This window comes from Moschus berezovskii, chromosome 19 (assembly GCF_049115385.1).
Source record: "Moschus berezovskii isolate FMDL1 chromosome 19, NW_MosBer_1.0, whole genome shotgun sequence".
In the NCBI taxonomy this organism is placed as follows: domain Eukaryota; kingdom Metazoa; phylum Chordata; class Mammalia; order Artiodactyla; family Moschidae; genus Moschus; species Moschus berezovskii.
In genome coordinates this window covers 64664698-64677005 of record NC_142478.1, presented here as the reverse complement: position 1 = coordinate 64677005, position 12308 = coordinate 64664698, and the positions used below count along the sequence as shown (strand labels likewise).

Below are 12308 nucleotides of genomic sequence, written 5' to 3'. Positions count from 1 at the left end.
TATAGCAGCCTGCCAGGCTCCTCTGTCCATGGTATTTCCAGCAAAAATACTGGAATAGGTAGCCATTCCCTTGCCCAGGGGATCTCCTGATCCAGAGATTGAACCTGGGTCTCCTGCATTAAGGCAGGAGTAAATCTGGGATTCTAGAGGAGTGTGCTGGGAGACCTGACAGAATGAAAGAAGAGTTTGAATTACTCAGAGCAAAGGAGAGATAAAGACTCCAGCCAAAGCTCCACCCTTCCAAGGAAATGAAACCAGCAGCAGCCCGGACTATGGGCGTAGCTCCTCCCTGCCAGAGAAATGAAACTTAACAGCCTCCTAGACACAGGCAGCAGAAGAGACAGAAGCTCACAGATTCAGGCAGCAGCTCTGCCGCCTCTAGCTCTCCAGTCCCCAGCACCGTGATGGAGCTCAGAAATACCCCTGCCAGGTCTCTAGACAAGTTTATCGAAGACCACCTCCTGCCAAACGAGGAGTTCCGCACACAGGTCAAAGAAGCCATTGACATCATCTGCACTTTCCTGAAGGAGAGGTGTTTCCGACACGCCCGTCACCCTGTCCGGGTGTCCAAAGTTGTGAAGGTGAGTCCAGAACTGCCTGGTTGGGGAGAAGAGGGGCTGGTGAGCAAACGTTTGCACAGGGACAGACAGAGAGCAGAAGGCTGAGGTCTTGGGGCTGGTGCTTTCTGATTTATCCATGCCAGAACTATAACCACATTTGTGAAAATAGCTTCTGGGAAGAGGGCAGCCATCTGTAAGTTATTAACAAATTCCCTGGGGAAGTGTATAACCCACCGAGGTCATGACTGCTTTGGAGATAAGCAGTCTGAATCCTGGCAGCATCCACAGTTCACTAATCTTTGACCAGGCTGGGGTCTCACCATTTCTGCAAAGTCACAAGCTGGTTAAGAGTATACGTTTTGAAAGCAGATAGCACCTGCTGGCTGTGAAATCTTGGGCAAGTCACTTAACCTCTCTGTGCCTCAGTTTCCTTATTTATAAACCGCAATACCTTATAGGGCTTGCAGATCAAGTAAACTCAGCCATGGGTCAGTTCACAGTATTAATCACATAAGGTCGCAAATTACAGGGAGTAAAGAATACGGACCCTGGAAAAAGACAACCAGGATGTGAACTGTATCTCTGCTACCCACTAGCTGTGTGACTTGACTGATATATGATCTCTCTCAGAATCTGTTTCCCCAACCAGAAGATGACAACAGATAATAACAGTAGCTAGATCCCAGAGTTCTTGTGAGCATTCTAGGAGTTACAGCTGCTGATGCCTTCAGAGCAGTGGCTAGCACTCAAAATGTTAGTGATTGTTCTCAGCATTTTCTTTAGGGAGGCTCTTAAACTGAAAAATGTCAGTTTCATTCTTATCACCTGTTTTAGGGCGGCTCCTCAGGCAAAGGCACGACCCTCAGAGGACGATCAGATGCTGACCTCGTCGTCTTCCTCACCAATCTCACAAGTTTTCAGGAACAGCTTGAGCGCCGAGGAGAATTCATCGAAGAAATTAGGAGACAGCTGGAAGCCTGTCAAAGAGAGGAAACATTTGAAGTGAAGTTTGAGGTCCAGAAACGACGATGGGAGAATCCCCGCGTTCTCAGCTTTGTGCTCAGGTCACCCAAGTTCAACCAGGCAGTGGAGTTCGATGTCCTGCCCGCCTTTGATGCCCTGGGTGAGTGTTCCCAGCCCCAAGTTCTTCCCGTCTTTGTCCTACATCAGGGCTTCTTCCATTCTTTCTTCTTGTCTCTGAGCAGAAATAAAATGTCTTATTAACCAAGCTATCCCTTCAAGTGGCAGGAGACCCAAGCATCTCTCCTGGGACAAGAATGCTTAGGGTCACACTCAGTCACTAAAATGACAACAAACTGGTACAGTTGGGCGTCAAGATATTTTTATAGAACACCTACCAGGCTTATTAGTTTGACTTTTGGCAAACTATGTGATGTTCTCTTTCTAAAAACAAGTGCTAGGGTAAATTCAATACGTTAATTTCATTTTTCATGCAAAATGTGAGGCAACCACATCAAACTTATACTGGGGTTGGAATCTAGAGATAATGTGCAGGAACACTGGGACAGGAAGCAAGTCATTCTTTGAGGCTCAATTTCCACTGTGTGCGTTAGATGTGGGGCTTCCCTGGTGGCTCAGTGATTAAGAATGCACCTGCCAAGCAGGAGATGCAGGCTTGATCCCTGGGTCAGGAAGATCCCCTGGAGAAGGAAGTGGCAACCCACTCCAGTAGTCTTGCCTGGGAAATTCCATGGACAGAGGAGCCTGGCAGACTACAGCCCATAGGATTGCAGTGAGTCGGACAGGACTGAGAGACTGAGCAGGAGCACAGCCTTGAAGGCGCAAGGCATATTCTGTGGCCTAAATGAGACAGACAGAGAACCTCTCTCCTGGAGCCTGACCATAAGAACACCAGGAAGGAAATGATAACTCGCTATGACCAAAACTAAATATGGTGACTCGAAGGAGAGCAAAGGGGATCAGAGGACTTTGGTAGATAGGGCGACAAGAGAGGTGACCTCTGACCTGAGGCCCAAAGAGTGAGAACGAGCCAAGCATGGGAAGACCTCCCAGGAAGAGGAAACAGCAGGTGCAAGATAGGAATGACTTGGCATATTTGAAGAAGTGAAGCAACCAGGGGAGTGAGTGGCAGAGGGATCGAGGCAGGAGGTAAGACAAGGGAGGAGACAGGTCTCACCATCTGCGTGGGCCACTGTGAGGACCTGGGGTTTTATCCAGAGGTCCTGGGAAGCAAGAAGGGGAAGGAACAGGTTTAAAGGGCTCTGTATGGGCTGTGGAGGCTCCAGGGAGGAGGGTGCCGCCACCCCTGCTGAGCCCAGGTGAGAGACGATGGGTGACGGCGGTGGAGACGGGAGAAGGGAGGACCGGGGATGGACCTCAGGCCTCCTGGCTCTGGGTCTGCTGACCTCCTCACTGCCCCCCATGGCCAGTGAGCTTGTTATCTCAGAGGGAATGAAAGAACCTCAGAACAGAGCTGACGTCGAAACACGGATTCATTCCCAACAGGTCAGTTGACCAAAGGTTACAGACCTGACTCTAGAGTCTATGTCTGGCTCATCCAAGAGTGCGAGAACCTGAGGAGAGAGGGCGAGTTCTCCCCTTGCTTCACGGAGCTGCAGCGAGACTTCCTGAAGGATCGTCCAACCAAGCTGAAGAGCCTCATCCGCCTGGTGAAGCACTGGTACCAACTGGTATGGCCGGTCCCACCTGGGCAGAGAGCCGAGGAGGAGGGGACGGGAGAGCGTGAGGGCGGCAGAGGAGGGAGGGGGGCGTGGGGGGAGGGAAGGGGCAGGGAGAGGTGTTGGGGGGAGCCAGGGTGAGGCAGTGGGAGGAGGGAGAGGAAAGAGAGGGGAGGGGCGAGCAGGGGGAGGCAGGGAAATCACAAATCCCTCCTTCCAGTTACTACAGCCAAACCAAGGGGCATCCTTGGCTTCTTCACAGACACCCACATCCAACCAGTCAGCAAATGTCGTTGGTCCTATATTAAAATATATTTATGATTCATCCATGGTCACCACTTCTGTTACCCTCCTGGTCCAGATCATCTTGGGAGGCTCAAAGGATCTGCCCTTGACCTCTCTGAACCCCCATCTCTGCCCACTCACCACCACCCTCAGGCCATGCTCTTCTCTTCATTAGTCCTCCTGGAGAGAAACTCCACACTCCAACCTCCGGGCCTTGGCATGTGCCTATTTGTTTGTTTATTGTCTCGTTGTTGTTCAGTTACTAAGTCATGTCTGACTTTTTGTGACCCCAGGGATTGCAGCACGCCAGGCTCCCCTGTCCTCTACTCTCTCCCGGAGTTTGCTCAGATTCCTGTCCATTGAGTCGCTGATGCTTTCTAACCATTTCACCCTCTGCCATCCCCTTCTTCTCTTGCCCTCAATCTTTCCTCAAATCAGGGTCTTTCCCAGTGAATTGGCTCTTCCCATCAGGTGGCCAAAGTATTGGAGCTTCAGCTTCAGCATCAGAACTTCCAATGAACATTCAGGGTTGAGTTCCTCGAGGATTGACTGGTTTGATCTCCTTACAGTCCGAGGGACCCTCAAAGAGTTTTGTCCAGCACCACAGTTCAAAAGCATCAGTTCTTTGGTGCTCGGGTCTCTTTATCGTCCAAGTCTCACATCTGTTCAGAACTAATCAAAGCTATGGTTTTTCCAGTAGTCATATTTATTGTCTGTCTCCCCACTATTCCCTGGTGGCTCAGATGGTAAAGCGTCTGCCTGCAATGCGGGAGACCCAGGTTCGATCCCTCGGTCAGGAAGATCCCCTGGAGAAGGAAATGGCAACCCACTCCAATACTCTTGCCTGGAAAATTCCATGGAGAGAGGAACCTGGTGGGCTATAGTCCATGGGGTTGCAAAGAGTCGGACAGGACTTCACTTTCACTTTCCTCTCTATAAATGTACAGGAACAGAAGGATTTATATGCTTGATTCCCTTCTGTATCCCAGGAACCTAGAACAGTGCCTGGCACATGAGAGAAGTCCAAAAAATGATTGTTAGGTGAATTAATGAGTGCTGTATCCCCCACCAACACCACACACATACACACACAGAGACGCACACACACACACTCACTTCTGTTCACTTCCTAGCCATCTGGCTTGGAACAGGTGCGTTAACAGCTCTCTGAATGCCACCATAGACTATACCTAAATGGATAAGTATGGAGTTGCTCTCAGAAAACTTTATACCCTAAAACAAGGGGCAGGCTGAATTTGATCCATGAGAAATGTGCTTTACACAAATGCTAGACAAGCCCATTTTTCTGATTGCTTTCCCTCTACTCAGTGTAAGGAGCAGCTTGGAAAGCCATTGCCCCCACAATATGCCCTGGAGCTTCTGACGGTCTACGCCTGGGAGCAAGGGTGCAAGGAAACAGGATTCATCACAGCTCAGGGATTTCAGACTGTCTTGGAATTAGTCCTGGAGTATCAGAAGCTTTGCATCTACTGGGAAAAGAATTATGACTCTGAAAACCCTATTATTGAAGAATACCTGACGAAGCAGCTTGCAAAACGCAGGTACTCTATCCCCTCATGGCTTAGCTCCCCACATAAATGAACTCCTGCTTACAGCTGTAGCACCCTGGAAATGAAGGAACTGGGAGGGTTCCACATTTATTGATCATCTTCTGACACTCATCATGCTACTGGGCACTTTACTGCTCCCATCTAACTTTAAAAACAACGTGCAAACAACCATGTGAGGCAGGTACTATGTTAACTGCTTCACAGATGAGTAAACCAAGATTCTGAGCAGTAAAGAGTTTGTCCAAACCCTAACAGAAAATGAGCGAAACAGCTGAAATTTCAACTAAAATAACAACAGCTGCAGCAACAATAATAATTGCTCCCAGGAAGTAAGAGCTTGCTGTAAGACTAACACACTCTAATAGTATAGTAAAAATTATGATTATTGTAACCGTCATGCACTAACCCTTTATGATGGCCCAGTTACTGTGCTGAGTATTCCATGTTGCTTATCTAGATCCTCACAGAACATCCTTTGAAGTAGGGATGTTTAAATCTGCCCATTTCACAGATGAGCATACTGAGAATTAAGAGAGACCAAGGCATCTACCCAAGGTCATACTCCTACAGAAGAGCAGAGGTGAGAGTCAAGCCCAGGTCTATCAAAGCCCAAATGCAAGGCTTGTCCTTCCATTTACTGTCCTCCATGGAGCAGGGCACCCAGGACACCCAGGCAGTGGCGCTCTGCTGGAGCCCTGATGCCGCCTGAGTCTCAGCCTGTGCCAGGCTGGGTGCTATGCCCTTCCTGGAGCATCTAGACCACCTGCCAGACAGAACCCAGCTTCTCATCTCTCTCTCTCTAAATATTACTCTTCAGGCCTGTGATTCTGGACCCGGCGGACCCTACAGGAAATGTTGCTGGTAAAGACGAATATAGCTGGCAGCGGCTGGCACAAGCAGCTTTGGTCTGGCTGGATTACCCGTGCTTTAAGAAATGGGACGGGTCTCCAGTGGGCTCCTGGGATGTGTCGGTGAGACCTTCTGCTTCTTTACTGCTCCCCTACCCCCACCCCTTCCACGCAGCATGGGGTGTGTAGCTAGAGACCAGTCCTTTCAAAGAAATTGACCTCTAGAGGTCACTAGGGCTTCCCTGGTGGCTCAGACAGTAAAGAATCTGCCTGCCTATGCAGGAGACCTGGGTTCAATCCCTGGGTCAGGAAGATCCCCTGGAGAAGGAAATGGCAACCCACTCCAGTATTCTTGCCTGAAGAATCCCCCATGGACAGAGGAGTCTGGTGGGCTACAGTCCATGAGGTCACAAAGAGTTGGACACGACCGAGTGACTTTCACTTTCACAGAGGTCACTCCCATTCACATCATGCCAGGCTGTGCTCCCTGTTTTACAGTCATATTAACCCCAATCAGAGGGTTCCTAGACTTCTCACATCCCTATCCAGAGCTTTTTCTTTAATTAATGCCTCCTTGGCCAGAGCTCCAATTGGCTCATTCCACTAAGAAGAAAAAGAATAACAACCACCACTTAATGAATACCCGCTTTGGACTCAGGCTCTGTTCTTAGCCCCTTAAATTTCATTATTTCATTAAATCCTCATGACACCCCATGAGCCCTGATTTCTACTCCCATCTTACAGATGAGAAAAGGTGAAGTCACCTGCTCAAGGCCACTCAGCTAGGGAGCCACAGAGCCGGGAATCCCACTCGGCAGACTCCAATGCCAGGGTTTGCTCCGTTGAGCTAAACAGCCTGCCTTGTATCCCCTCCCTGCTCCATATCACACGACAAACCAGCGATTCAGAGTAGGTGAGGACATAGGCGTGTCACACAGCTAAGTCGGGGCTGAGGGCCTCATCTTTCCACTCCAGGAGTAGGGATCTTTCTCAAGCTGGAGTGGGGAGGGCTGATGATGCCAGAGATGGGTTTCCCAGGAAACAGGCTCTGGGATGAAGTTCACGTGCAGGATGTTTCTGGGGAGGACCATTGGAATGGACACCCGTGTAAAGGAGGGGAGTGAGGCGGGTGCCAACTCAAGGAGAGGGGCAGCTGGGATGCTGGCCATCTCGGACCACTTCCCCGGGGAGCCCTGGGGCCCCCAACAGCCTCCAGAGTTGTCCTGCAGAAGACTGAGGTGGCCAGGCCTTTATAGCCCCAACACAGGTCAGCCTCCGAATGTGGGCAAGGGGGGGGGCATGGCCTTCCTTGAAGGTGCCCAGGCAGCAGGCCACAGCACTCACCGTGAATGCTCACGGAGACCCGTGCCACGTGGGGAGGCCCAGCTTGCCAGTGTGACCACGTGCTTCTCCCTTTCAGCCCCAAGAACACAGCGACCTGATGTTCCCGGCCTATAAGTTTAGACAGCCCTATAGATCCTCTCCAAGAACCCAGCTCCATGGAGGAGTCCCTCCCCAGGTGGAAGAGAACTGGACATGTACCATCCTCTGAACGCCAGCTTATCTTGGAGGCAAGGTCTCCAGAGCCGTCTGGGCCAGCCCCCTTCACTTCTAGGGCTAGGGGGCCTGGATCCAAAGACAGCCGTAAATTGATGTCAGACCTGGGACCAGAATCCAGGTCTCCTGACCCCTAGCCTTCCCACTATTCTGTGCTCTCTTTTCTTTCTGAGACAGCATGCTCCCCATTGGAGCCTGACAATAGCCTCTCCGAGACACCAGGAGAGACTCAGGCCAAAGAGTGGAATCCCAGCCTTGACTTTCTTCTGTGACCCTGGGGGAAAGGTGATGGTCCAGTTTATTGTCAATAATAACAAAAATAGTAGCAAGTGCCACTTGTTGTGTATTAATTAACCTCAAGGTACAGAGCCAAGAAGTATATCTGCATACTATGTGTGTGTGTGCATATTCATTGATTCAACTAAAAATATTAATTGGGCACCTGCTCTGTGCCAAGCATTGTTCTGGCCACTGGATCACTGTTGTTGTTCAGTTGCTGAGTTGTGTCCAACTCTTTGCGACCCCGTGGACTGCAGCACGCCAGGCTTCCATGTCCTTCACTATCTTTCAGAGTTTGCTCAAATTCTTGTCCATTAAGATGGTGATGCCATCCAACCATCTCATCCTCTGCCCCCCTCTTCTCCTTTTGCCTTTAACATTTCCCAGCATCAGGGTCTTTTCCAATGAAGTGGCTCTTCTCATCAGGTGGCCAAAGTATTGGGGCATAGCAATGAGTAAAGCAGACAAAACTCCCTGCCTTGTGGAGCTGACATTTTGTGGAATACTCTACTATTGGAGAGATGAGGGTCCTTTCAATTCTCAACTACAGATAATCCTGAGACAAGCGTCTCTGGTTCATCCTTTGCCCACATCTCTGATTATTTACCCAGGAAAAATTTTAGAACTGCCCTGTGTAATTCAGGAGTCACTCGTCACAGATGGCTGTTGAGTACTTGAGATGTAGCTGAACCCAGCCGACAGGTGCTCATCTTTATACTTTCCTGAGTTTTCAGATTATTATTAATTTTGGGCTATAATTTATACTGCTTATATGACCACAAGAAACAGTAAAGCAAGGTTTCTGGTTCAGAACTATCCCACCCACCCCTGCTATTAAAAGCTAGCATCTGCCCCCTTGCAAGGATACTCTTGCAGAGGCTTCTCATCCGTAAGACTCCCCCCAACTCGGAGAACCAGTATCCACCTCCCCTCCTGCCCACTAGGACTGTAAGTATGGTCAAGTCCCAACACAGCCCAGCTGGGGACACGCTGGGCCTGCTGAGGGAGGAATGGACTTGTATCCATAGCGGCCGGAAGACCCTGCAGTGTGTACCAGCACAAGTCAGGTGGGTGTGTGAGGGAGGGACCCCAAGGGCACTTCATCAAGGGGCTGCGGAGTCAGGTCAGATGACCTAGAGCTTATTGATTTGGAAGTCCCCTCCTGGACTTCAGGACCTCACACTCTGGCAAGGACCCCAGGAGACAGTGCAGACTCGCTCTTAGCCAGGCTCTTAGAACGGATGAAGTGCGAGCATCTGTCAGGGGATAATCCCGTGAGAGATGGTGGGAGATGGGATTAAAAGGTCAAGGAAGTGGATGTGCTGGGGGCCGATGTGCTGTATAAGTACAAGATAAAAAAAAAACCAAACACCAAATTATCTCCCTTGGAAAAGCAGAGAATACAGCTCTACCGAGGCCATAAAGAATACGCTAGCGAGGGACTTCCATGGTAGTCCAGTGATTCAGAATCCGTCTTCCAAAGCAGGGGACACGGGTTCGATCTCTGGTCCCAGCAGTTCTCACATGCCTCGGGTACCCCAGGCCCTGGGGTACCACAGCTATTGAGACTGCTGTCTAGTGCCCACGGGCCACAGCTGCTGAAGTCCGCGCACCCTAGAGCCTGTGCTCTGGAACGGGAGACAACATCTCAACCGGAAGCCTGCACACCACAGCATCACAGCTGGAGAGCAGCCCCGGCTCACTGCAACCAGAGAAAAGCCTGCACGGCCACAAAGACCCAGCATGACCAAACATAAATAAACAGATTAAAAAAGAGTGAAGGAGTCTGGGTGGTTATGATGTGTCCGTGTGGGTTACTCAATTGTAACAAGTGTCCCACCTTGCTAGGGGATACTGACGTGAAACTGAAAATGAACTTGGAAACGGGAAACCCCATCTTAAGTGAAGACCAGAAAGGGGAGCTCTCACCTCTCAGATCAGTTCAGTTCAGTCGCTCAGTCGTGTCCGACTCTTCGCGACCCCATGGACTGCAGCAAGCCAGGCTTCCCTGTCCTTCATCAGTTCCTGGAGCTTGCTCAACCTCATGTCCATCGAGTCGGTGATGCCATCCAACCGTCTCATCCTCTGTCATCCCCTTCTCCTGCCTTCACAGTCTTTCCCAACATCAGGGACTTTTCCAATGAGTTTGCATCAGGTAGCCACAGTATTGGAGCTTCAGCTTTAGCATCAGTCCTTCCAATGAATATTCAGGACTGTTTTCCTTTAGGATGGACTGGTTTGATCTCCCTGGGAATCCAAGTGACTCTCAAGAGTCTTCTCCAGCACCACAGTTCAAAAGCATCAATTCTTCGGGGCTCAGCTCAAATACCACTGCAGAATGTTGTTGGGGGTGGGAGGAGACTGGCGTGATGGTGGTTGTGGTGGGGTGGTGGCAGTCGGGTATGTAAGAAATCTCTTGGCTTCTGCCCAGTTTTTCTGGGAACCTAAAACCACTCTGATAAACTAAGTTTATATATATATATATATTTTAAGAGTAAAGAGTCATAATACCTGCAACATACAACTTACATGACTCAGTAATAATAATACTGATAATATAATGTACACAGAGAATGAGGAGCAAATATGGTGAAATATTCAGGATCAAGAATATGAGAGAGTTCTTTGTGTTTCAGATGATTTCAAAATATATTTTTTAAAATAAAAAAGCACAGACTTTAGAAAGTAGGGAGTTAGAAGCTAGCCAGATAACTTACAAGCTGTATCACCTCGGACAAATATTTTTCAGCTCTCTGAGCCTCTATATTTTCATTTAGAAAAGAAGCCTTATGACCTAAGCCCAGCCTACCTCTAGGTATTTTAGAAGTGGGAAAAGGGCAGGGAAGGGCCCTTTATGGACAGGAGCGGTCATCAAGTTTCTCCAGAGAAACCAAACTGTGAAAATGAACTTGCAAACGGAAACCTCATGGAGTCAGAAGACCAGAAGAGGGAGCTCTCACACCTCAAATACCTCTGGAGGTCAATCCCAAGAAAGACAAGTCCATTAACACACCCCCAACAGGAAGAATGATCAACAGGAAAAAATCGTCAGTGACAGGCCAGGACAGGAAAGATGCACATTGCTTCTCTCCTGGAGGAAGCCAGCTCCCCTGGCAACTGAGCCAATGAGAACCATCATCACCCTGAATTCTTGCTTTCCTCCAACAGACACGTGCTCAAACAACCTCTCCTAACTTCCTCCTTTTCCGTATGAAGTAATATTCCTCTTCTTTGTTGGCTGGACTTGCCTATGGCTTTTTGCTATTGCCTGCTTGTCCTAAATTGAAATTCTTTGCTGTTCCCAAATAAACCCATTTTGCTGGTAAAACAATGTTTGCTTTACTTTTGAGGTTAATAGAACCAATTGGTTTTATAAATCTAGATTTAGAGAAAATTTTGTTTTAAGGAATTGGCTGTGCCTTAGCAGGGGCCAGTGGACAGGGCAGCTGGAAACCCAAAAAAGTATCTGCTTGTGGAACAGCCTCCTCCTCAGGGAGAGATCAGACCTTTTTCTTTTCATCCCTTCACCTGATTGGATGAGGCCCATCCACATTATAGTGAATAATCTGCTTTCCCCAAAGTTTACAAATGTTGATCTCATCTTAAAAATATATTCCAAAAAAAAATTCTTGAAGAATGTTTGAATAAATATCTGAGTACCAGGGTCATAGTCAAGTTGACATACAAAACTAATCATCACAGGACTTTCCTGGTGGTCCAGTGGTTAAGAATCTGCCTGCCAATGCAGAGGACAGAAGTTCAATCCCCGGCCTGTGAAGATCCCACATGCCACAGACCAACTAAGCCCTATGTGCCACAACTACTGAGCCTGCATACCCTGGAGCCCGAACTCTGCCACAGGAGAAGTCACGGTCATAAGAAGCCCGTGTACCACAGCTGGAGAGTAGCCTCCACTCGCTGCAACGAGAAAATGCCCGCTGACAGCAATGAAGACCCAGCGCAGCCAAAAACTGCAAATAAATAATCACCATTTAAAAGATAATAATAATAAAATTAATCATCACAGCAGAGAAAGGGGTCTGTTCCTGTCCCACCTTGGAGACATTTGCCTTCTGTGTTACAGAGGGAGCCAGTGGGAGCTGCCCAGGAGTTTCGTTCTCGTGGTTCTGGACACAAGAGTTGCACGTCTATCTCCTCTCCAGCCTGTGTGCTACTGGGCATGTTTCCCTTCCTTGCTGGGTGTGGTTAAATGCCCGATGAAACCTGGCAGGTGTTCATGTGTGTGCTGAGGGGCTGGGCACACAGAAGCAGACCTCTGGGGACCTGTGTTTGCTCAGGGGTAGAACTAAAACCCGAGTGGCTGGACCCTCGCCTTGCTGTGTGTCCCTAAACAAGTCAGGGCCCTCTCTGGTCTCTTCTCCTTATTGTTCTCATCAACTCAGAATTCCCAAACCATTGGACACAGGGAAATGGGGAAAGCACTTCAAAAGATGACCTCTGGGAAAATAATTTTTTACATTATATGTATATATTTAGATGTAAATATAACTGAATCAGTTTGCTGAACTCCTGAAAACTAACACAATA

General features: G+C 48.9%; 1 protein-coding gene across 7 annotated transcripts; it reads left to right on the top strand.

Moving 5' to 3' along the window:
- Positions 1-308: 308 nt before the first annotated feature.
- On the top strand, positions 309-9536 carry OAS1 (2'-5'-oligoadenylate synthetase 1). Of its 7 annotated transcripts, none has more exons than XR_016035357.1 (7): positions 309-581; positions 1395-1683; positions 3048-3232; positions 4835-5067; positions 5894-6047; positions 6669-6837; positions 7345-7482. XR_016035357.1 is itself a non-coding variant. In XM_088828231.1 (7 exons), the coding sequence occupies exons 1-6, from the start codon at positions 405-407 to the stop codon at positions 8786-8788; spliced, it is 1122 nt and encodes a 373-aa protein (XP_088684357.1). In that variant the 5' UTR covers positions 309-404; the 3' UTR covers positions 8789-8827; positions 9247-9536. The 7 variants fall into 7 exon arrangements, 6 of the variants coding, with proteins under 6 accessions (XP_088684357.1, XP_088684358.1, XP_088684355.1 ...); XM_088828231.1 differs by lacking the exons at positions 6669-6837; positions 7345-7482 and adding exons at positions 8705-8827; positions 9247-9536; XM_088828232.1 differs by lacking the exons at positions 6669-6837; positions 7345-7482 and adding exons at positions 8705-8827; positions 9244-9536.
- Positions 9537-12308: the final 2772 nt, after the last annotated feature.

Excerpts from the sequence above, each read along its gene's own strand:
- OAS1 (XM_088828226.1), top strand. The coding sequence starts at position 405 with ATGGAGCTCAGAAATACCCCTGCCAGGTCTCTAGACAAGTTTATCGAA. Across the intron at positions 582-1,394 it reads GGGTGTCCAAAGTTGTGAAG|GGCGGCTCCTCAGGCAAAGG; the intron begins GTGAGTCCAGAA and ends CACCTGTTTTAG. Across the intron at positions 5,068-5,893 it reads AAGCAGCTTGCAAAACGCAG|GCCTGTGATTCTGGACCCGG; the intron begins GTACTCTATCCC and ends ATTACTCTTCAG.